The sequence below is a fragment of the Squalius cephalus genome, assembly GCF_949319135.1.
Source record: "Squalius cephalus genome assembly, chromosome: 7".
Taxonomy (NCBI): Eukaryota; Metazoa; Chordata; class Actinopteri; order Cypriniformes; family Leuciscidae; genus Squalius; species Squalius cephalus.
Window position 1 is genome coordinate 23,638,880 of NC_137128.1, and position 26,368 is coordinate 23,665,247.

Consider the following 26,368-nt stretch of genomic DNA (forward strand, 5'->3'; position numbering starts at 1 on the left):
TTTCTCCCCATGAATCTAAAGCTCATTGCAATGAAATTGGCAACTAACATTTTAAAACATGTTAGAACAGTAGGCAATAAACGATGTATGTAGCATGCTACATTGTTACATTGTCACATGACCTCCTCAACACGCTGCATGTGCAGATGCATACAGTATGTTGATGTTACATTTGCATTTCTTCAGGGTTAGAGGATGCAGACGCTCAGAAGGGTTCCATTCAAAAGGGGTCAGAAAGATTGATAAACAGTCACAGCTTTCCGTCACAGTGATAAATTACATTTTAAAATACATTAAAGTAGAAAACAGTTATTTTAAATTCTAATAATACTTTGCAATATTACTGTTTACTGTATTTTTTAACAAATAAATGCAGCCTTAGTTAGCTTAAGATATTTTTTTCAAAAACAATAAAAATTTCACCCACGAAAGTCTTGACACCAAGTACCGTATATTATGACAGGTAATAAAAGATTAGACATTATACTCAAGTAGCAGAAAATGTTGAAATGTGAGTTGGACTGGTCTCTTTAGCTCTCTGTTAGCGTTGTACGTCTGGTCAAATCTGCTTTTGAATTGGGATAGTTTGTGAACTTTAAACATTGATGTTCTCAGTTGGACTGAGGTCTGGGATTTGGTTGAACTATATTTCAGCACATCTTTATGTTTTGAGGAATTCGTTTTGGCTTTTTCTGTATGTTTTAGAATCTGCATGATTCTGGATGCTTCACTTGAGTCATGGACTTCACAGATCATTGAATATTCATGATGACCTTCCATACATGACAGATTCATGAATTATATTTAGTATTGTTGATTCAACTAGACTGTAACACTTATAGAGCTGTCTTAGCCTAGTCCTTGAATTGGTACTGTAGTTTTTTGTGAAACTAATTGGGGTGTGCTTGGTGTTGATGAGTAACATTCCTGGTGAAATAAAATATGAACCAAGCTGAAGGACTGTGAATGTTTTTATGTTGTGGGTCAAGTGTGGCTTTAAGGGTCAGTAGCAGACAGTCCTGTGTGCAGGATCACATGTGCTTTTTCTGGCTCTGTCTTTCTATTTTTACCTCATACACCTACTGTATATACTGTATATTCACACATGAACGCAAAACCAATCCCCCTATTCTCCTGCCTAGCCCACGGTGTAGCATTAAGATGTTAAGCCATTTAGGGAATTCAACTGTAATCAATTTGGCAAAACAAGCTCTGGTTACTGAATGGGGTCAGGTGACGTCGTGCTGTTGGCTGAGGTCATTCCACCTGCCAATAAGAGCAGGATTTACTTCTGACTTATGCTGTACTACTAGCTAGCAAACAAGTGTTAGCCTATATGTTTAGTTAATAGGATATTGAACATTGGGAGTTCAAGTTTTCATCCCTACTACAGGTTACGAGAAAACAGCATCATGCATGAAGTAAAGAAAGAAAGAAAAGGAACAAATTAAATATATAAATATGTAAAAATAAAAATGTAAAAAAATAATATAAATATTTTAGCATAGAAACATTTACATTTATTTGCATAAATATATTTTCATTTGCATATGTATAGCAGTGCATGGGTTACCATATAGTCATGTACTTTGAATATTTCCAAACATAGTATTAAAGCTTTGTTTTACCTTGAAAAAGGCTGTGCAGAAGTGTTTGGCACTCTCCTCTTTGATACCTGCTGTTAAAGCCATTCTTCTTAGTGTCCTTCCTCATTTAACATGACGGGTTTGGAGTGGCTTGACCTGTTGGGATTAGCTGGAGATGTGCTGTGCCTAATGACCCCTCGGTTCTTAAGTACAAGCAGGGTATGATGGAGGCTTTCATCTCTTCGCTCTCCCTCTCAGAACCTGATGTTTGTAGGTTACTTAAAACATCAGAACCATTAGCGGGCCTAGCTTAGCCTGGTGTCTTCTTTTGCAATCTTTTGAACTCACTAGATTAGAGACATGGTTAATGGAAGATAGACCAGTGGGTTATGAGTCCGATAAGAAGGGATTGTTTGTATAATTTCTCTAAGCTGGATGACGGCACAAATGTCTGCCCTTGTGGAAGGTCCCATCCCTTTCCACAACCTACTGACCATGAGAAGAGCTCAAGAGGTAAAGGTTTTTTTCCTAGTAAGCATGGTCCAGTTAGCCCCTACTGATAGACATTTGTAATTACACCATCTGGCTACAAATGCATCTTTCTGCATTGACTGATATAAGGTTTGATTTATAGTATATGCAGTCTGTTGTTTTGCTGTCATCTACTTTTGATTAGCTGCGTTTTTCCATCAGTTGTTTAAATTTTTGTTCTCTGTTGTTTGTGCTAATATGATTTTAATGACTCATACAATCTGTTATGCTCTTCCGTGTTATTACATCTGAGTCTGTTCATCATCATGCACAATTTTGTTCATTGGAAATTATCCCTTGAACAAATGAGTTAATGGTTCAGATGCTTCATAAAAGCAGATGCTCTCTAAAGGGCTTTGATTTAACTACATGAAGCAGGGCATGGTTGAGTGACACATTAGTTCCAGGTGTAAGGGGGAAAGAATGTAAGATGTAATTGAATGATTATCATACCTATGTGGTTAACTTCACAAACATATGCTGCTCTTTAGAGTTAAATTGATTGCAGATCGGAAAAAAAAAAACTCAACAGATTGTTTAACTCTTATTTTGAATTGCCTCACTGATGTAACTTATAAACTGTTTACTTCAATTAAGTAAGACCAAATCCCCTTTTTGTTAAGAACAGGAAAACAATGCACATATTCTCTTTTTCCCCCTAGGCCCCAGCTTTAGAGGACTCTGGGAGTGAAGCAGGCTGTCTGGAAGATGGGGAGTCTCAGCATGAGGACCGTGGAGAGCAACATGACCATCAGGAATGGTGTGAGCCAGTTCCTGAAGCAGCACAGAACACAAAAGAGGAATATTTTGACACAAACTCGTGGCACAGTGACACTTTCTCTGACCCCAATCATGAAACTAAGGACGGCTGCAGGACGGCGCTCAGCTATGAGACCGGCTCTTGCTCTGTGGGTCATCTGGACTCACACTCTCCATTAGTCAAACCCTCTCCTTCAGTTAGAGAGAGAAATCCCTCTTTAGCAAAAAGCCACCATGCTGTTTTTGACAGTCACAGTTGGACCACTGAGCAATTGCAAACACCGACTGGAAATACGGAGATGATACACATGTGGGTTGATGGCATTGGAATGTCTGATGCTAAAGGTGGTCCAGATTGTGGTGAGGTTATTAGCAATTCTCCAGCGGGACCTGGACTTGATTCTTCTTCAAGAAATGGCCTATCCTATGTAGTAACACCCCTTGTGGAATTAGAGGACACTGTAGAACCACAAACACTCTCTGAGCCAAGTGCTAAAGACTCATTATTCACCTTAACAGACAGTGATGGAGCCACGTCTCAATTTGCTGAAACCTTTGATGGAAAATTAAAATTAGAACAAATCAACAAAAATATCATGGACACTCAATCAGGATACAACGAGACGCACATACAGTTTACAAGTGAGAAAGATTTACAGCAAAATGATATTGACACTAGTAACACTGAAATTGCATCCGTTGTGAAAAGTACAGATGCTGAACATAATAAATCAAACACTCAACATGATGAGCTGAATGTTGATGACAATGAGATCAGTTTATCTGTCTCACGGCATCTTTCTAAATATGAGTCTGTATCAGTTGAGAAGCCTATTGAACAGAAAGTTGAGGAGTCAACAGAACACAGCCAATCACAGAATTCAATAAAACACAGCAATTCACAGGACTCGACAGAAAACATCCAATTACAAGCTTCCATAAAATGCAGCCAATCACAGAATTCAGTAAAACACATTCAGTCACAGGATTCTATGGAATGCAGCCAATCACAGAATTCAGTAGAACTCAGGCAATCACTGGACTTAATAGAACACAGTCAGTCACAGGATTCTGTCGAATGCAGTCCATCACAGGAATCTGTAGAATGCTCCCAATCACAGGATTCAATAGAACACAGCCAATCACAGGACTCAGTAGAACACAGTCAATCACACACTTCATCAGAACACAGCCAATCACAGGATTCTGTTCAACACAGGAAATCACTGGATTCTTTAGAATGCAGCCAATCACAGGATTCGATAGAACACAGCCAATCACATGACTCAGTAGAACACAGTCACACTTCATCAGAACACAGCCAATCACAGGACTCAGTAGAATGCTCCCAATCACAAGATTCGATAGAACACAGCCAATCACATGACTCAGTAGAACACAGTCACACTTCATCAGAACACAGCCAATCACATGACTCAGTAGAACACAGTCACACTTCATCAGAACACAGCCAATCACAGGATTCTGTTCAACACAGGAAATCACTGGATTCTTTAGAATGCAGCCAATCACAGGATTCGATAGAACACAGCCAATCACATGACTCAGTAGAACATAGTCACACTTCATCAGAACACAGCCAATCACAGGACTCAGTAGAATGCTCCCAATCACAAGATTCGATAGAACACAGCCAATCACAGGACTCAGTAGAACACAGTCTGTCACACACTTCATCAGAACACAGCCAATCACAGGACTCAGTAGAATGCTCCCAATCACAAGATTCGATAGAACACAGCCAATCACATGACTCAGTAGAACACAGTCACACTTCATTAGAACACAGCCAATCACAGGACTCAGTAGAACACAGTCAATCACACACTTCATCAGAACACAGCCAATCACAGGATTCTGTTCAACACAGGAAATCACTGAATTCTGTAGAATGCAGCCAATCACAGGATTCGATAGAACACAGCCAATCACATGACTCAGTAGAACACAGTCACACTTCATCAGAACACAGCCAATCACAGGACTCAGTAGAATGCTCCCAATCACAAGATGCAATAGAACACAGCCAATCACAGGACTCAGTAGAACACAGTCTGTCACACACTTCATCAGAACACAGCCAATCACAAGATTCTGTACAACACAGGAAATCACTGGATTCTGTAGAATGCAGCCAATCACAGGATTCGATAGAACACAGCCAATCACATGCCTCAGTAGAACACAGTCACACTTCACCAGAACACAGCCAATCACATGCCTCAGTAGAACACAGTCACACTTCACCAGAACACAGCCAATCACATGCCTCAGTAGAACACAGTCACACTTCATCAGAACACAGGCAATCACAGAATTCAGTAGAACACAGCCAATCACAGGATTCAGTACAGCACAGGAAATCACAGGATTCAGAACACAACCAATCACAGAACTCCATAGAGAACAGCCAATCAAATACTTCACTGGAACACAGCCAACTACAGTCTTCAGTGGAAGACAGACTATCACAGGTTGATTTCATTAAGGCTGGTTTTATTTCAAACACAGTGGCTTATGAAAAGGGACAACTAAAACAGGACTGCATGGACATTTGCATGGACTGTGAAGTCAATCAATCATTGAAAACATCTGGAAGGCATTCATCAAAGGACACTGACAAAGAATTTGATTTGAACTTTGAAAAGAATGAAAGTCTAAATTTCAAAAAGCAGGACTTAACTGACACTCCTGTTGTTTCGGAATATGAGTGTTTTGCAGCTGAGAGAGCTTTCTCAAATGTGCCTAAAGCAACTTCTGCTGAAGCGATCAATGACTGGACATCAGAACAGTTAGATCTGCAGGCCAGAACTCGTTGCGTTCACCAAAATTGCCCAGTATTACACAGTGAAAAAGAAGATTACTCCGTTAGTAGATATCATATGGACAGTTATTGTCTGCAGGACAGTGGGCAAATATATTCGAAGGACCATGAGCCTGAGGCAGATTTTTACAAAACCCATCAGTGCCCTAATAGTAGAATTAATTTTATCAACCTGGGTGAATTCACTGAAACACAAGTTTGTGTTAACGCTAAACGTTTTGATAATAAAGATGGTGACATTTTACAACGAACACAGAAGGATAGCAACATGCATCACAATATTAAAGGGTACCAGAAAGAATGTACAATAGTTCCCTCTATAGAACAGTCAGTAATTTACTCTGACAGTTTGGGATGCATAGAATACACTAGGCCCAAGTCATTGAGTGTTGCGTGTCCTGACATGAAGACAGCTGAATCCGATGGGTGTCCAGTAGACAGTCCTGTCGAATCTTTGGCTAGTCTGTTTGAGATTTCGTATGAAAAATCTCCATTCAGCCCTACAGATGTTTGCTGTGACCTCAGTGATGGCCTTCAAATGAACTGTAAACAATTAGCGCATTGCGTTATAGAATATACAGAGACCTCCAAACAATTTCACCAACCCAACACCCTATCTGACAAACAAACAAGGCAAAAGGAGTCAGTTAAAACAATTGAGTCAGATGTTGATATTTTGTCTAGTGCATGTTCTGATCCTTTCACTCCTTTTGATTACTCTCAGCTGAACAGTAGAAACCATGAAAACACCTCAGACACAAATAATAACATTAAAGCCATTACTTTAGCAGATTGTGCCTCAAGTGTACAAATGTCTTTGCCTAGTTCTTTGCAAAAATACAGCAGATCTACTAATAATGCTGGATGTTTAGTCTCAAAGGGCGGTGATTGCAAAGATAGTGAATCTTTTAGTGCCCCTGCTGGTCGGGCTACCTCCTTCAAAGCACCTGAAATGAATATTGCAATGTACAGCAAAGGTAATGTTCAGAAACCTTCAGACTTCAATGCATGTAGCAGCCGCAAAGATGTTACACAAAAGCAGCTCTGTGATTGCCATAATGGGAAGGAGTGCCAGCTGCACTCGTCTTCAGTGGAGGGAGAGCAGACAGCGGGAGGATTTCAGTTCAAGGGCACAGACGGCATCAGTCAGAGCAGTACTGGAGTGTTGCAAACCTTGAGTCCCCCAAACACAGATGACCATTACAGCACACATGGTGAGGTTAATTCAGACTCTACAAATTGTGAATTTTCACATATTGTCCATTTGCTTGCACACAAACACCCAGCGCTTGCCCAAGAGGAAAGCAAATTACCACTGAGTGGCTCTCTCAAGGTCGATGATACTTATGCATTAGAAAACATGGAGAGAAGACTTGAAACATTCACAACAAACTCTCCTGAAATCACTGATTCCTTTTGTGAAAAGTCTGATCCTCTTTTTAAGCAATCTTTGCAACTGCACAACTCTAAGATCGAAGGCGCATTTGTTACATGTTGTCGAATTTTACCCATCACTAATTTAGAAGCTATTTTGGAGTCAGACCGTTCACTGGAGAGCTCATTTGTGTTGGAGAATGGACTGGAGGAGGAACAGAAAGGAAGTCCATTATCAGAAGGTGTATTGAATGAGAAATGGAGCTCTTTTGATGACGTTACAAACCGCCCACATGACAACATTTCTGCCATGCGTACAAAAGCCAATGTAGCCGTTGTCATGAATGAACCAGATGCTGGAGAAACAATGAGCTCTTTATCAAATGAGTTTGATAGCAGTGATGGCCATAGTGTTTCCAGTTCTGTATCACAAGACCTTGACTTCAGTACTAATAGTGAGGAGACGGAGGACAGCACTCAGTCATCGTCTAGTCTTCGTGGTTCTGCGAGAAATAAGAGAACCCAATCAGGGAAGGGCTCTATGTTTTCTGTTTTTTCTCGAATGCCCTCATTCCGCAAGACCAAACGAGAACACAAAGGCAGTAACAAGGTTGATCCGGAAGTTAAGGACTGCAATGTGGATGGAGATGAACGGGACGAAGTTAAGTACAGTAGTAGGTCTCTTACACGTAACAATTCCCAAACTTCGCTGTACAAGACCCATATTTCACAAAGTACAGATCATCTCACAGACATTACAAAGCTTTCTGACCACTCCAATGATGACATTTTTGAAAAGGCTTTTGCTTTTAACTTGCTGAATAGAGAGAAATATACACAATCCCAAAATTTGTATCAGCTGCAACAGCACAAAGATGGAGATGCACAGAATTTTAGAGCTTCCCCAACGACAGAGGGATTGCAACAAAAAAGAAGCAAGAGTACCGATAACTTAAACTTACGCCTGAAGCTCGCAATGGCTCACAAGTCTCTGTCTAGCCTGTTTGAGTCCAGATATCCTGAGAGGGACAACCAGGAACAGATTGTGCAGTCTGAGAATGAGGAGGTGAAAACCAAGCAGTCCTGGAGGAAGATGAAACAATTTAAGGAAGCAGAACTTTACAAAAGAACTCTATCGCTTCCTGGGACGGTCTGTGACAAGTCCACACATCAGAGCCCTATTGATAGTGCCTTCTGTGCTCCTCAGAACAGGTCCAGACTTAACAGCTCACCAGTTTCCCAAAAGAGTTTAAGGAACACATGCCATTTTGACCCACAGAGTTTGGAATCTGCACCTCAGGAACAGTCTGAAGACAGTACATGTCTGGAAGGAGGTGAGCTGCCTTATGCCACTTCCTCAGATTCTGATCAGGCCTCAGTAGATGGCTTTGAGTCCAATGTAGAGGATAGGTCGCAGTCACCTGTAAACCCCACTGTTCTTGCACTCACAACCCAGATGTCACCTATCTGGACCAGGTCTCTCAGCTGTTTCGAGAACACTGATAGTCCGACAAGGCCCATGAGCCCCAAACCTCACAGTCCTGTTCTGGGCTGGACACACCGGAGGAGCTTCCGTTACCCCTCAAGATCCGTTGCGTCCTCTCTCTGCTCGCTCGGTCAGGGAGTGAGCACTGACGGTCTCTCCGATCCACCTCAGAGGCCGACGTCTCTGAAACCAAGGACAGCGCAACTCACTACAACCCAGTCTTTTGATTCTGAGTACTTACTAGAGGACAGCAGTTCAGACAGCCATTCTCAGAATAGCCTGAATTCAGCATCCTTGATAAACAAACCAGAGGTAAGTCAAAGTAAATTATTAAGTTTATGATGTTAGGACAGCTGAAATGTGTCCTTTGAACATTTTAGGCAGGGGTGCTATATGATTTTCTTACTTTCTGTATTTTGGTATTTGTATATAGTAATCCTACTCAAGTTTGAGTTTTCCCAAGACTCTTCTTCACACATGAAAGCAAATGTGGATTGTTATGGTGCATTTTTCAAAATGCATTCCTGCTTTCTGTTATTGAGCTGGCCAGCCAGGATATTACAAGGGTTGTTATATGTTTAAGTCACAATACTAAAGAGCTTTCTGTGCAATATGTGCACTTCTCAAATATACTGCCATCTAGTGGCGTACAAGGAATCAAGGATGATCACATTGCTCGTATGCTGTATCTATGGCACAATAATGTAGTGCACCCTTTCAATAAGTAGTATAGCCTACACTGCAAAATACTTTTTTTTTTTTTTTCCTTGAAGCAACACTTTTTAAGGATTGTTTTTAATAGGTTGTATCTTGAATATAACTGCAGTTTGTCTAATGCATTGTCAATTTTTTTCACTTGTATTGAACCTTTTTATACACAACAGTTTCAAAGTTTGGGGTCGGTATGATTTTTGAATGTTTTTGAAAGGAGTAATAATTTGCAATATTAATACAATTTTAAATAACTGCTTTCTATTAGACTATATTTTAAAATGTAATTTATTCCTGTGATGCAAAGCTGAATTTTCAGCATTATTACTCCAGTCTTCAGTGTCACATGATCCTTCAGAAATCAGTCTAATATGATGATTTGCTGCTCAAGAAAATGTCTTATATAAATGTTGAAAACAGTTGTTTTTCTTGTTTTGTGGAAGCTGTGAGACATTTGACAAGGATTCTTTGGGGGAAAAAACAGCATTTATATGAAATAGAAATCTTTTTTAACATATGTCTTCACTCTCATTTTGATCATTTTTGCGCATCCTTGCCTCTAAATACTAATTTCTTAAAAAAAAAACAAATCTTACTGACCCCAAACTTTTTTTAATGGTAGTAAAACCAAGTGAATAAATCTGCCAGTGCAGACAAAATACACAAGTATTAGAAGATACATTCTTTACAACTTAATGATGTCTTAACTGGAGAAGTATAAAATTCTTGTTAAGAATAGTAACAATTTGATGCAGTGTAAATATCTTGCTTATGTATACATTTAACTTCTTAACATTACCAAAAGTCAACATTTGACAAACTTCATCTCTCAGTGGACATCCATCAAAAGACACATGTACAATAACCACCTAAATTTGCACTCAAAGCATGTACAGCGGAGTGCTGATCCAGCCATCCAGTCAGCAGAGAGAAGACAACAAGGAAATGCATGTGTGCTTCGGGTGAAGTCCAGAGAGCAGGGTACCGCTGCACCCAGACCCATCTCAGACCTCTACGGTTGGACCATGTCTCTACAGGGCATCAGAGAGGTGGCGCTTGACCTGGAAAGGAAGAACAATTCGACCGTAGCACATCTACGCTCATGCTCATTAGAAACGTTGACTGACGTGGAGAACACCCATAAAAAGAAGTTTAGCATGCAGCGAAGTTTGCGCCAGCTTAGCACGCCAACATCTGAGAAGCACAAGAAAGTAAGGAAATCGTCGAAAATGGAGAACCACCGAGCCATTAGCATCTCCCGCTGCACCTCTTCTTCTCCTGTTCTACTTTCTTCCTGTATTGTACTCCTGGAATCATTCCCTTGTAGTTTCTTTAGGATTTCCGACTTGTCTTCCGTTTCTTGTGTTTTGCCTGAATACACAAAAATCAATGTTTGTCAGATGAGCTCAGACTAATTTGAGTCATAAAAAAAAAGACAAAATAGTTTGTTTTTTTTTAATCATGGGCATGTGTTATTATAATAATAATAATAATTCTTATTCTTATTCTTATTCTTATTACATATTAAAACATTTATTAATAATAGTGAGGTTTTTTATTTCATAATGGGTATGTTTCTGTCTCATCCATAGTTGCGCGCTAGACTTTCTCTCACTTCTCCGGAGCAATTCCCCTCTGTTCCCCTCAAAGACCACTTCTTCTCCCAGAGCACACCTGTTGGACTGGACTTTTTGGGCTGGCCTCATTATGCATTTATTTCAGGTAAGGAACATTGACATTTAAACCTGCTACACATTGCACCACAACCTTTTATTATGAGACACAGTATATTGACTTCTTAAATCTTTCCTTCAAGTCTGAGTGTACTTTAGTTTCCTCCAGGGGGCAATGGTTTCCTTCATTCTGCAACCTTTGATAACCCTCTGTGAGATATTTATAGTTTTGTTTGTGACAATCGGAGCCCAGAGACTCACAGATGTCTGTGATGTAAATTTATTGTCTTTCATCATCAAACATGGCCCAGTTGGATAGAGATACCTGGACATAAACCTGAGGAGGTCTTAGCTCAGCTGCAGCCGCAAACAAACAATACATCTGTGAAGAGTGATGAATTCCACCTACAATGTGCAATTTCTTAAAGAGAAGCTTTATTCAGTCGTGTGTGCACGTATCAGGAGCACAGAGGCTATCTTTGTGCGGTAATGCACGGAGCGTGGAGCTCAGAGGCCCCCAGTGCTGATCCTCTCCCTTTCTGCCAAACAATCCTGCTGATTATTTCTCACCCACTCACTGGCGCCAGGCCTTCTCTCACTCACTCACTCACTCACTCTCTCTTTCTCTCTCGCTCTCTGAGCATAGAGGTAGACCTGGCATGGGCTTATAACCCCCACCCTTACAGACACTCACAAATGCACACTTTTAAAAGGAGACTTGGATTTAGGAAATCGAGTTGAGAGTTGAAGTGTAGCCTTTGATTGTAAGCTACTATTAAATAGACTTTGGCTGACCTTGAGTTGGCTGTTGTTTGCTTGCTTTTGCAAGCATTATGTTTCTATGATCAACATAAAACCCTGACTAAATCTGAGCCAGTTATACATTTAAGTGTGCATTTTGCTCTGGATCTCTGATCTGAACTGAGACTTCTTGATCTTTTTGACTCTTGTTTTGTTTTATTTATGTAAAATATGCCTCCCACTATTGATGTCTTATTGCCATGACATGCTCTGTGTGTTTTGCAAGGCCTCTGTAAATGCCTTGCCTTATGTAATATGGATTCCTATGAGGAGAAAGACACAATAACCTCATTTTGCCCCTTGCCGACATCATGCCCACTCTACAACCTTTCTGTACACTGCATGACAAGCCAATGCAGAATTCCTATTGTGGTTATGCAAATATAGAACTTGAGTCTTAGTTTGTATTTTGAGTTCAGGATCACTTCATGAGAGAAACTAACACCGATACATGTTGCTCTCCACAGAATCGAATCTCAGCACACCAGCACAAGAGGCACATGGACAGGTTGCTCCTCTAGGTGAGTTTACTCCTTCTGAAACACAATATGAGCCTGTACTTTCAAACAATGCCTGCGTGAAATTATTGAAGGGACATTCAAACCTGTTTGTTCGACCTATTTGCATTTATAACTGTTTTTTTTTTTTTTTTACACATTTTCTTGTGCATTTTTAGGAATACTAATATGACTATTTGTAGTTTGTTGGCTAATCGTCCAATTGGATTTTTAAGTGTGTGTGATGTAAACCAGGGGATGTATATATACTTGGCTCAGTTACTTTTTATTTATAATATACTTTAAAGGCCTATTATGCAAAATTCACTTTTACATACATAAATGTGTGTCGGCAGTGTATGTACACAACCACCCTATAACGGTAAAAATCCACCCACTCCTCTTTTTTTTAATCCCCATAAATCAGAACAAGCCGTTTGCAGATAGTAGCTTTTGTGACGTCACATATGCTCATATGCTTAGTCCACGACTGCTGACGGACTCTTCCTTATTAGCATAGACCCTCTTTGAGCTATACACAGTCCGCCATGTTTATCTCCTCGCCAGAGCATTTAACAGCAGCATTCAAGTAAGAAATGTATTCTTATTAATGTTACTAAAGTTATTTTCTGTTAGTAATTTTGAGTTTTTCTTTTGTTGTTTGATTCATATTAACAGCATATATAGCAGTAGGTACTGTATATTACGCTGCTTTCAATTTAATACACAGATCTAATATACACATGTGATTTCTTTACTTGCTGTTCACGTTCACAGACATAACCAACTGTGTTTATGTGAACTTTGTGTGTTTTTGACAAAACCTTGAGTGTATTTGACAGTTTAAGCGCAATAAGACGTGAAAGAGAAATTTGTTTAATACTCATGGTCACGGGACGCGCCGTCTGATATCCAGCTTTCTGTGTGCGTGCTTTGAGTGTGTGCGCTCTGAAAACCATATATCAGAAGTTTAGACTGATATGGCTTTAAAACGCATGCAGATGATGAACTTTCATGATGATGAAGAACTGCAATGTCACGTGAGTGTAGGGCTGCACGATATTAGGAAAAAATGACATTGCGATATTTTATTTTTCTACGATATATATTGCGATATGAAATGAAATCTAATCTATTTTTTTCTTACAAACAAATATGGGGTAAACACACTTACATTCTCATTCTAAATGATTTAAAAAGAGTATTATTTAAATTAAATGATTTGTTTGTAACTTTAGGATATGGTTTGAATTGTTAACATTAGTTAATGTAGGCTATCTAATAACTAACATGAACTTACCATGAGCAATACTTTTGTTACTGTATTTATTCATCTTTGTTTATCTTAGTTTATAAAAATACAGCTGTTATTGTTTGGTAATTTTACTTCACAGTGCATTACTGTTAACACATACTGTACAACTTTTGATTTCAATAAGGCTATATAGCCTAAATGTTGAAATTAACAATGTTGTAGAAGTGCAGTTTACTAATAGTAAATGTTAACTAATGTAGTTAAATAGTTTAATAAATAGAACATTATTGTAAGGTGCTACCGATTTTTTTTTTTTTATACACCAATTCAGACGTCTCGTGAGTTCAGTGTTGGACAGGTCAGTTGTTTAAAAACCATTCATTAAATTGAATCGGTTCGGGTTCAAAGGAATCATTAGTTCGCGAATCTGACATGTAGGCGAGTCTACGGCACGCGTTGTGTAATTACCTCGGCAGTTTAGGATATCGCACAATATTTGTCAACACAGAAAACATTTCATCACTGGATAGTTTTTTTGTTCGACTCCATCGTGTCAATTGATTTTGATTAATATGCGCGACTCGCGAGGGAGAGAGAGAGAGCAAGACAGCGCTCGTGTTGTTTGAAGACGGTGAAGGTGAGCGCGCACGCGGCCGGGGCTCTCTCGCTCTGCTCGTTCTTAAATGCGCCCTGTTAAACTAACAGGACTTAAAAACACATGCAAATGTTAAACTTTCACTCTATGATGGTTAAGATGTGCAATTAATCCGCGAATCATATGTGTTAAAAAGGCCGGGGAGCAGCTGGCCCGTAAGGTTAATGAATCACGGATAAACTACGACAGCCTACATCGCACATCCTGCGATGTGACTATCGTGGATTCGCACATCGCGATATCGATGTTTAAACGACACATCGTGCAGCCCTACGTGAGTGTGAGCGGGATAGATATGATACTCAAAACCAAACAGATGTTTTGTTAGTTTGAGTATCTGTAGCCATACAGGCACCGCCCTCTTCTGGAAAACGGGATGGGGAGCAGCAGCTCATTTGCATTTAAAGATACATGCACGAGAACAGTATGTTTTTCCTTTCACTCAAAAATGGACATTTACAACATGGTACAATAATTGATCTGTGGGGAATTTTGAGATGGGGACAGAATGTAATAATAACCATCATCATATTATTATTGTTTATTTGTTTTACACTGTTTTTCTGAACTTTTCCACGGGTCCCCAGACACTAGTTTGAAAACCCCTGATCTAAACCAGTGGCAGATCAGATCTGTCATATACAGGAATGTGAGGAATGTTCCCCTGAGTTTTATCTTTGTTCTGCCTCCAGCTCCCATGTTATGTAAAGTATAGTCCAGCTGCAAAGTTTCACCCAAGTCAAGATTCTTAACTTTGGGTCTAATGAGAATGGCCTCACACAAACCACATTCCTTTCTATTCATAGTTTCCAGAGATTCTGAGCATTCCTGTGGAAATCACGTCTTTTTGTATCAGATCAGCGTGCTGCGCAAGCACTCTTTGTTTGTGATAAATTGCGTACATTTTTGGGCTTGTCATTTATGTGCGGACTCAGCTAATTATGGGTTAAATTCTTAGAAGGTGTTTGCAACTCTCGACATCGCTAGTGCTCTCTCCAGGCGCTGTCTTTTGGTTTACTAACAGCTTGGCTTTAACAGTGGAGGAGGGGGGCTCAAGGGGGGATTGCAGGGGAGGAGGAAGGCGGTTCTTTTCAATGCCAGAGCAGGCGTTTAGCATTGAGTCATGCATGTCGTATGAGTCCTCCTCCCCTTAGACGATCCCCGGTGATGCCAGCCTGTGACTGTATGCGTGTGCGCTCGCGAGAGAGAGAAGACTGATTGTGTGCCTGGGCGTCTGTGTTGAGCCGTGAGCTCTTTGAGACTGTGCATCCAAGAGTGAAAGTAAAAGAGCAGGAGAACGAGTGAGGAATGACAGAGGAGGGCTGAAGCTACGCCACATACACGAGGCTCTGAGACTCGATTTTGGACCCGACACCTGCCCGAAGCGACGCCACCCTTCTTCCTCTCGCTGTGCTTTCACATGCGCACCCAGCACAGTGCCGGTGAGGTGGGCGTCCCGCTGGCAGGAGGTGGCTGCAGTGGTGGCAGCTCAGAGCAGTCACCTGGCTCTGACTCAGGCTTTAGCCCCGCTCTGGGACTGGCCGGAGGGGTTAGAGCAGTGCGAGGGGTCATGTCCCATTACTGGAGTCTGGAGAGCCTTCACTCCACCAACGGTAAGACTCTCTCACATTTGAACCTCCAATGTCATAAGTAGTGTGTGTTTTGCTGGACGTTTTGAGCTTGACGTCACTTGACACTCATGCAGCGAGTGACATTCTGCCTCGGTGAGGTTTTTGTGACGGCTCTTGTTCATTGTATTGCAGTCTTTCGGTCAATGTAATGACATTGTCTGAAGCCCTTGATGGGCGAAAGGAGGTAGCTGAAAGAGCCACTGTCTCTATGCAAATGTAAACACATGGCGTAGCTGCTGCTCCTGCATTTAGCCTGTCAAAGCAACAGGAGTCTGCTTGCATGTTACATGTATAGAAGAAACATGAGTTATAGAAATCGAGCTAGATTTGCTGGTGGCCATGTGGGAATCGAGATTAAAGATGATGCCTTACTGTTGAATGAAGATGTGCCACTCTCTTTTCGTCTGCATCCTGCTTAGGTTATTGCATTACTGTCACGGATGTCATCTATTGATCTATGTTCCTGCTGGCTCGTAATTGGTTAAGTGGTAATGTTGTGGAAGGCTCTGTCAAGTGAGCCAATGTGTATTCTAGATATAGATGGATTGCTTATGACTGAAGTGACGGCGTTACCTGCATTCAGCAGTTGCACATATTCCCTTGCAGGATATTAATGTGCAAAATTAGCATGCTTTGAGCTTTTCCACACCTTAATGTGGTAGTATCATGTCACATCAGCGTTCATGTAGAAATATGTGAAAAAGCATAGGCAAGTGAAAGCATAGGCTGTGTTAAAAATATTTGAGGGGAAGCCAACACTGCCCCTTTTGCGTCAGTGAACAGAGCTGATATGTTGATCAACGAAAATTCTTCAGGTTTCCTTTCTAAGAATAGAGCAACTCTCTTTCTGTGCTGGCATTACCCTATCCTTCCTTGCGCCAGTGGCCGTATAGTAAGACGAATTATGTGAAATGAGAAGAGATGCCAGTTTGAGCAGTATTTTGGTCTCATTATGTTCTCTCAGGGTTGGCATGGTGACAGACAAGCCAATGACCGTCAGCCTAGGTAGCACCGATGTCTCAAACAGCCACCGCTACCCACGTCAGCTGCAATTTGGATGCTTTTCTCATTTTCTGCTTTGTCCTAAGAGAGATGGGATGTGACTTTTCCTGTGATGGAGGGAAATAAATGGTGCACTGTGAGCCGGGGGCAATAGCTAGACATTTCAAACAGCGCTGTCACCTCGTCACGGTTCGCTGACCTCATTTCAGCACTCATACTGTCCGTAGCTGATCGCAGAACAGTTGGAGGAAGAAAAAACTGGAGTGACACGTGAGAAACGCTCTGAACTGAAACTTTCTTAAGTTTGAACATTAGAAATGGTTAATGAGAGTTTGTTTACAAACAAATCCTAATTTCATGTCATCCCTAGACTGACAGAAATGGTTTGGGTTCAACCCAGACTGGACCAGTAGCAATCAAATATTCTACACCATCCATTCACTGAACTAAGAGACTATATGCCCTAGTGTTGGGCATCAATAACTGGTTTTTAGTGTAATTACTGACTGGGAGGTCGCAATATGTACTCTAATACCTGGAGGATGTATGATGTCATGACAGCACCATGTCTATTTTGCACTTTTAATAGCTCTCCTTAAAGAAATCTACCAGTAAGCATCTACAATAATGTAAAATATTTGCAATTGAAATGCATGTGAAAACAAATATGGAATGCCTGTCAATAGAGTTACTAAAATTACCAGAAGGGCCTAACATAGCTATGTTAGCCAATCAAACTTGACCCACTGGTTTGTAAGTTTTTTTGTAATGTGTAGTTAAAAAAGTGTTATTAAATTGTTACCAAAATAGTGTTATCACTTTTTAATTTTTTTTATAATATAGTGACCTCAAAAGGTATTTAGACATTTAAAAAATAAATGAATATCAGTGCATTATAGAATAAAATCCAAGTGGCATTTATTTTAAAGATGGACAACAAAAACACTTTTTTCAAGCAAAACATTTGAGAATAAAAGAACTATGTTTGTTTAATAGTTTGTATCTAATGCAGTGACATTCATTCATTTGTAAGTGCATCGAAAAATCCTAAAATAAGGTGTCATGGTTTCGACAAAAATATTAAGCAGCACAACTGTTTTCAACATTGATAATAATAGCGGGGCTGCCAACTCTCACGCATTCAACATCGGAATCAAATCACAAGAATTGAATTGTGAAATTTGTGTCAAGAAATAATAAAAACAGTAGCCTACCAGTAATTGTACAATGTAAACATTATAACATGTTGTCACTAAGCTTAATACATTTCTGTTTAGTTACCAAATGTTTTGACAATCACAATACACTTTTTTCTTTTCTTCATTTTCTTGTTTCCCCTCTATCATGTCAATGCATGCACCATGACACATTTGACTCCATGAAGGGTTTATCATGTACTTTCCTGCGTTTATATGTGTAAAGGACGCTTGAAAGTGCAGATGCGCTATAGAACGGGCAGCGTGCGGTGGAAACAGTCTCACAGGATGTGTCACCCACCACCCAAATACATATTATGCTTCTGCAAAGCCTCTTCTCTTCTGCTTTCATTATTTGTGTGAAATGCACGAGCACTTCTCACTTGTCTCAGAGCCAGAAATAGAAAGTCTCAGTTCTTCTCAAAAGCACTTTCATTAAAGTCTTGATTTTCCATGCTGGAAGAGGAGCAGATGTGTGTCCGTATTTTCCCTGGGGGGTGTTTTGTCTTGATTGCAGAATCTTGTGACCGCCCAGTGCGAGCCAGGTCAAGTGATAGAGAGAGAGTTTGAAGTGTCTAAATGAACGCTCGTTGCTTAATTTTCATAAATGATTATTCCTCACCAAGAAACTGAATGACACGCCATTTAATGGTTAATTCAGCCAAATGTATTACACTAAGCTACGCCTTTGCTTTTCATAATCCAACAATTGCTCTGCTAATCTGGTTAACATGTCGACGGAACGGGGGGTTTGCAGCCCCTCAGGCACTATTACAACTGACGGCAATAAAACAGATGGTGTTTCATTCACACCTTTTTACATAAACCACAATTGTACAGCTCTGCTGTATGCTAGCCTGCTTCAGGCATACAATACTCTTTCCCCATGTACCTCAGTGTCTTATTCTGGTTTCTGCTATGCAAAAAAGATGTGAAGAGATGGATGGTGTTTGACAAGACCTGTTGTGAGTGTTAATTCTCTAGATATTCAAATGAGGGCCACATCTCTACAGGTTTTTACCATTTACATTAACTTAGATTTTAAGGTTCTTTGATGGTTCTTTTTCAGCATTTCAGGTGCAACAAAAACATATAGGGCTCTATCTTACACCCGGCGCAATGCAGCGCCAAGCGCGACCCAAGTGATTTTTGCTAGTTTCAGTCCGACGCAGTTATCATTTTCACATCCTGCGCCACGTTGTTTAAATAGCAAATGCATTTGCGCCCATTTGTGCGCCCATGGTCTGAAAACGAGGTGTGTTCTGGTGCATTGTTGGCGTGTTGCTATTTTGAGGCAACAGAAATAGACTGCGTCATTGACCAACTGAAACCTGGTCTAAAGTCAATGGCGCAATATTTTTTTTTGTTATTTAAAGAGCGTGTTAGTAATGTGCGCCTATATGCTGGTCCACAACGTGTGCACACTCTGCTTATTACACACACAGGGACGCACAGCAGCACACAAACATGCCACATATTAAAATGAAAAGGATTACAATGTAAAAGATTATTATTGTGTACATAAAGATATGGTGGAATCCGGCTTGTCCCGTAGATGGTCTGCTTGCGCACTTTAACCTCGCGCACGAGCAGTTCCGTTTGCGCTTTGGAGACGGCTTCGGTCTTTCCACTATCAAATTCCGTCATGTAAATAGCGAATCTGCCATGGCGCGAGCGCAACTAGCATTTAAAGGGAATGGGAGATGAGACTCTGATTGGTTTAATGCACGTACTGTAAATCCCAAAACACACCCATTACTCATTAAGAGAATAGGGACAACCCTTTTAGACCATGCTAAACTAGCAAAAGTGGATTCGGACACGCCCTAAGTGAACTTGCGCCCTGTGCTTTAGACCATGTGCTTAGATCGTTACAATAGGGCCCATAGAATAATTTTACAGTTCTTCAGTTGGTTGTATGGTGTACATTATGGATTTTAATGGTTTTCTAAAAATAAAATGTGGAAAACTGTATTTTTGCGGAACATTGTGGAATATAAAAGAGTTCTCCTATGCCATCAGGCTTCAGTATATATCAGCTTTGTGTCACTGTTACAGTGTTTGTTTGCAGTATCTAATGTGACTCAGTTGCTTCTCTGTTTGAGGTGTTTTGCTCAGTCTGCGGGTGAAATGGCACTGCAGTGTAATCGTACATCCACAGCGACAATAAACTGAGTCCCCCACGGCCACATTGATACCGCAGCACCGACCAGAAGAATTCCCACCATTGTGTGAATGCCTCCGCTTACCTCTCACACAGTTCACACTGTGTTGAACCAGACAGCTAAAATGAAACCTTTTTGGCTAGATTCTAACTTTTTGGAGTAGCATATTCACCCTCAATTTCACTGCGGTCAGGATGACATGTTCCCACCCTAATTCCATTCTTCATAGCCACTGCATAGAGGGAGACATCATCACTGCTGTGAAATCATTGTGACATATTTCCATTTTCTGTGAGTTCATGGGGAGATTACAAACACTCCTCCCACTGTTTGGGTCATTTAATAAACTTTGATCCTGTTTGCAGGGTTAGTAATAATCTGCAGTCTATACAGATTACTGTTCCAGACTTGTGTGGCATTAATATCAGTCTGCCAGCAATCACATACAAAAGAAAAGGGCAAGAACAAGAATGGAGCCTTGACATGGTGAAGGCCCCACGGTTCCACTGATTATATGGTTTTATGAAGAACGTGTTTAAAAGTTTGTATATTATTTTGGCTAATTTGATAATGTTTTAGTACCCATGAGTTTACTAGTATAACAGTCCATGTGCGTTAGCTTTGATGTCATCTATGTGCTTGTGTAGACACTGACAAAATTCGCTCTTTGACAAATTTGGTTAAATTGATATTTTCTGTTACCAATAACATTTTATTATATATGTAAACCAATCTTATACATTTTTAACTAATTAAATCTAGCTCGTTATACATCTAGCCATATATAAACCATGTTCTTCATACTTCTAACAGATTAAATTGAATTGTTTTCACAATTAACAGATTTATGCTGATTCTATGGATTTTTAAAAAATATGACTATTTAAATAAATTCAAGTACATGCAAATAATTATTAATATATGCCATGTTTAATGTTTGAGATGTCTAGGACTGTCTACGACTAAAGATTTTTCTAGCTGACTAGTAGTCGTTCATTTAAGCAATTAGTCGACTAAACTCATATTAATATGCCAAATAAATCATAATAATGAGCCTTTAATTGCCTATATATAATGCTCCGCCTAAGCAGCGGCAGAAAGCACATTCTGTTTGTTTTCTTAGTTTTACAAAGGCACAACATTTACGTGTTATTGTGAGTTTACACAAATAAAATAGGTCACTACAGTTTCAAATGATGTATTATCTGTATGACTAAAAATTACGAGTATTTTAAGTTGAAATGAAATTTAAGTTCCAATGGATTCTGCAGAGTTTCCCTCATAATAAGGGGACAAGAATAGTGGAGAATATCATACAAATTAGCAGTTAATCAGTTAGTCAGCCATAAACTTGGTTCTTTGAATACTAAACAGTGAGAGGAGAAGACAAAACCAGATGAAGGCTCTTAGCCCTCTGTTTGACTATCTTAGCAACACTTTACCCAGAATTCCTCACCCATCGTCACTCTGCCTGGAGTCCATCAGCTGTCCCTGCAGCTTAAGTGGACGTCAGTAATCTTGCCAAAGACTTTCTGCTTAAAGTGAGGAATATCATGCCGCTTTAATTTGTCAGTAAACGACGTGCGTCTGTTTGTATTGAGTATAGTTTATCAGTTCCTCAAGTCTGCTCTCAGACAGGCACCCGCGGGACCGCCCGACTAAGCTGTGCAAGGCACAGGCTGCTCCTTTCTATAGCATGGGTCCTGACCGCTTCTTCCTCTCAGGAAATTAGTTCTGAGCCGCTCTGAGCCTAACTTCAAGCTACCTTGTACTGTTTTTTTGTTTTTTTTAAATAAACCAAATTAAGTGTGAGCATGTGCATTGTGTCTGAAGTAGGTAAAAGACACTAAAACAGTTAGGGTTGGTAAGATTTTTTAATGTTTGCTATTAATTTGCATTAAATTGATATTTTCTTCCTTATTGTGATGGCTTCTGCAAGAGGGAGGGTAAGTTATTTTGATTCAAGATTCTAAGGGCACATGAAAACTAATGATGCACATGGATAAATCATTTCTAGCAAATAATGCAACATTCCATTAAAAAAATTGATAACATTTTTTTTTTTTCATGGTGACTAATACTTTTGCGGAAACCATGATGTGTTTCTTTCAGGATTCTTTGATTAATAGAAAGCTCAAAAGAACAGCATTTATTTGGAATGAGTGCCATATGTGTCTCGTCCAATCAGTTCTATTTCCAAAATCAGCTAATAATATAAACTAAACCGTGATGGTACCAGGCTTTTATTTTGAATGTCAGGTCCACTGCAGACACACATTTGTCAGATGACTTGAATGTAATACTCTTTGACTGGATGTGACGTGGAGATTCCTCCCAGGGCCGGCTGTCTCTTCTCTGATACACAGGGAATGTCAGACTCTACTGGGCTAAATGTTTCCCAGTGAGGATCTTATCTGTGACTCACACACTATCTCTCTTTAGTCAAATACTCTTAGCATAACTCTTCATTATAAGTGCTTATCTACAGCTAACTGATTAGCTAACTTTATTTTTTTTTTCCCTTTAACTATAGCCTCTGTTAGTCCAAACATATGTTTAGGCTGTAATGTTCTTTCATTCATTCATTTATCATCATAACCTTTGACCATTACCGTTCAAACGTTTGGGGTCAGTAAGATTTTTGAAATTCTCTAATGCTCACCAAGGCTACACTTATCTATAATTATAATGTAATAATGTAATTTATTCCTGTTATGCAAAGCTAAAATTTCAGCATCATTACTCCAGTCTTCAGTGTCTTATGATATATATTGATTTGCTGCCCAAGAAACATTTTTTTCTTATTATCAGTGTTGAAAAGAGTTGTGCTGCTTAATATTTTTGTACTGTGATACATATTTTTTTTCAGGATTCTTTGATGAATAAATTTCTTTAAAAAAGAACAGCATTTTTTTGAAAAAGAAAATTGTATAAATGTCACTTTTGTTAATGCATTCTTGCTGAATAAATGTATTCTTTAAATAAATCCTACTGACCCCAAACTTTTGAATGGTAGTATATATGGGTTTCCTTTTAAAAGAAACTGAAGAAAATCATAAGACCGATACTGAGATTATAATTAGTTGTTCTTATTAATATTTAACAATGAAAACTAAAAATAATTGCCCCTGCTGAAGTACCCTAGTTGGAAATCACTGGGTATCAATATTCATATACCATGATATTCACATGTTTTTTATGTGATGAATGACTTTAACTCTCCACTGAGATGCAGACCTGGCCCTGGTCTCACAGCACATCTGCTCCAATGTCTCGTATTGAGTTATGTGCAAATATCAGCACAAATGTTTGAAAATTAGGCATATTCGGTGCTTGCTTAGCTACTTTTCCCCCCCTCTTGTTGGTGCAGCTGACCTGTGTGTTTTATTTTGATTCGAGGATGATCCATGAGCCGCTAGTGTTCAGAGAAACTCCCATTAAAGCCATCTCCTGAAAGTAGGCTACATGTGCAAATGGACTCTATGATTTGCCTCGGGTCCTGCAGCTCTGATTCCAACAATATGTGGGTAGTAAGCTCAGTGGTTTGTGAGTTTTTCTCATTGTAATGCTGTGGTAATGTGTTTGGTTTACTTAAACACAGCATGTTTTCTCCTGGCAGGCTATGACAGCTCTGGGACGGTTTGCTGCTCAGAGCTCTGATCTGAATTTGAATAAGACACATGTTGCTGTTAAAGAGGTGGAGATTTGTGCATCTGGCACATTTGTTTCAGGTGCTGCAGTACACCTACTCCTATGGTTTATAAAAGCTGATGCACCGTAACAGTTGATTTAAATAGTCGTAAACCCCGCTGATTTACTTTTCAAAGGTTAAAAAATAAAAGCAATTTGAAATGACAAGGAAATAGAGCACTCATGTTATCGATTTTATGCTGTCTGTTGTTCAAAGTAAATGTGGGACACCGTTGGAGTGTTAAAACAGAGTCAGTCACGTGAACATGAGCTGATGAGTTTTTTCTAGAAGGACCCTTTGGGCTTATATATCTGCATTGATTCCTGTGCCACTCAAAGCCAGCTTCTAAACCATCTCTTTAAAGTATATTACACTGAGTTCACCTGCTTTGTGGAAAAAAAGACATGGTGGTCTCTCTTTCAGGAAGAGTGTGTGATGAATTTGGAATAAAATATGTAAACAAAATGGGCCTATGGTTTTATAGTCAAGGCCTATATTTTTCCAAACCTGTATGACTTTCTCATGAAAACTGATATTGTGTTGATAAATATCTGTTGTTTTGTCCATACAATGGAAGTTAATGGGGTCCAACATTGTTTTAGATGTTATTATAGTTTTTATTTTTATAATTTTAGTTTTTAGTTTAAGCTTTAGTAATTTCATTATGTGCTTATCAGTATTATTATGCTTATGCTTATTATTTTTTAAATATTTCTATTTAGCTTAATTTTATTACATTTTAATTTGAGTACTTTTACTTAAACATAAACTTATTTTATTTCAGTTAGTTGCCAAGGCAACAGATAACTTCACAGATCTAATATTTATATTTTATTTTATTTTATTTTATTTCAGCTTTATTTTAGGTTATGAAATATGAGTCTTACAGGTGTGGGATGATATGAGGGTGAGTAAAAGTTGAATAATTATATATTTTGGGTGAAATTTCAAATCACTTTAAGTAAATTCTACATTGGCTCTGTCCCAAATCATACTCTCAGCCCTTTGTTGTCCTCCTCTGTATCCACATTTTGATGATGTAATGCCACTTAGACTGTTGGGTAACAATCCGTTGTGAAGTCCTGCTGTTGACTTCGGACCATGGCCACAAAGGGGGTGCTCATGAGCATTCATTTAACCCATAAAACCATTAATGGAACACCCTGCGGTATTGTTGGAATTCACAGACGGGCACAGGCGGAGGCCACAAGACCATACTACTCCACATTTGCTGCTTGGTCAAAAGCGACAAGCTCAAAACGTTTTAGACTCAATTCACACCTCTGTTGTCTACTTCTGATCCGATCGACCCAAATGCATCTTAATACCTGGTGTAAACAGGGCCTAAGACAACATCTGTATTTTTTTTTATTTTTTTTTATTTAACAGGGACAATGCAGTCAAACATAGTTACAATACAAATCCTCCAACTGATGCGCAGCACATAGAGTTTATAGCTAATGCTAATTTTCAACTCCTGTCCCTGGTTGGGCTTTTCTAAGTACATTATAAAACAGATACATACAAGTATAAAACATTCACATTTCGAATATAGCAAAACCCTCCATTGTGCTCTTTTTTTTTTTTTTTTTTTTTTTTTTGTGTATACCTACCAACGCAATGTCATTGCCACAGAAACCAATGCAGATATTCCAGAAATATGCCAGAGCGCCATGGGACACACAAATCGGATCTGAACAGTTGTGATACACAATGTGTACAGTCAATAATTTTAGATCCGATTCCAATCGGATTCACAGACTGAGTGCATTATTGTAAGAGCAAACCTCTTCTTTAAATTCAGGTTCTGAGTCAATCACAGATAGAAAAAGGTTTTTTTTTTTCAGGTGAAAAAGTCATATTATGAAATTTAATTAAAATAACTGTCTTTATTTTATTTTAAAGTGTAGTTTATTCCTGTGATGGCAAAGCGGAATATTCAGCAGCCATTACTCCAGTCTACTGAGTACTCCCAGTACTCCAGTCTTCAGTGTCACATGATCCTTCAGATATCATTCTAATTTTTCAGGATTCTTTGATGGTTGCACTGGAACAGCGTGATTCGTGTGAATGTAAAAACAACTCAAACTCGGGTTCGCACTTGTTCAGGAAGTAAAGTAACGTGTATGCTTTTTTGCTGATGATGAGTCTTTAGTTCAACAAAACACATTTAGGGAATGACAGTGGTGACAGTGGTGAATAAGCGTGAGTGTAATTGTGCAGAGTGAGTGCAATCAGAGCGGTAAACGAAAGTACTTTTGAAATCCGCCTTCATGAGATGTACGTACAGTAGTGTCGTTCACTCTGCTGCGCATAATAGCTCCAAATTAATAATAAAACACAATATATTGACCCGCGTTCTGTTTTCTCTCATGCACCGTGCACATTTATGATGATGCAGAGGGCACCGTGAACAGTCACATGGATTCGGACCAAAGCAATGTGAAAAACCCCATAAGACTAAGCTAAGGCTTTCAGGCCTCATTCATATGTGGAAATAAATCGGATAT

General features: G+C 39.4%; 1 protein-coding gene across 7 annotated transcripts in view; it reads left to right on the forward strand.

The window, feature by feature from the left end:
• arhgef4 (Rho guanine nucleotide exchange factor (GEF) 4) overlaps positions 1 to 26,368 on the forward strand; it is a 79,384-nt gene that overhangs the window by 33,357 nt on the left and 19,659 nt on the right. For 4 of the 7 annotated variants that reach the window (XM_079875745.1, XM_079875746.1, XM_079875748.1 and 1 more), the window contains 4 exons: positions 2,780 to 8,893; positions 10,180 to 10,503; positions 10,885 to 11,014; positions 12,234 to 12,287. In XM_079875745.1, coding sequence (XP_079731871.1) covers positions 2,780 to 8,893; positions 10,180 to 10,503; positions 10,885 to 11,014; positions 12,234 to 12,287 — 6,622 coding nt within the window. Of the gene's footprint in view, positions 1 to 2,779; positions 8,894 to 10,179; positions 10,504 to 10,884; positions 11,015 to 12,233; positions 12,288 to 15,272; positions 15,787 to 26,368 lie in introns of those variants that run through there. The other 3 variants (XM_079875749.1, XM_079875750.1, XM_079875751.1) reach the window with 2 other exon arrangements.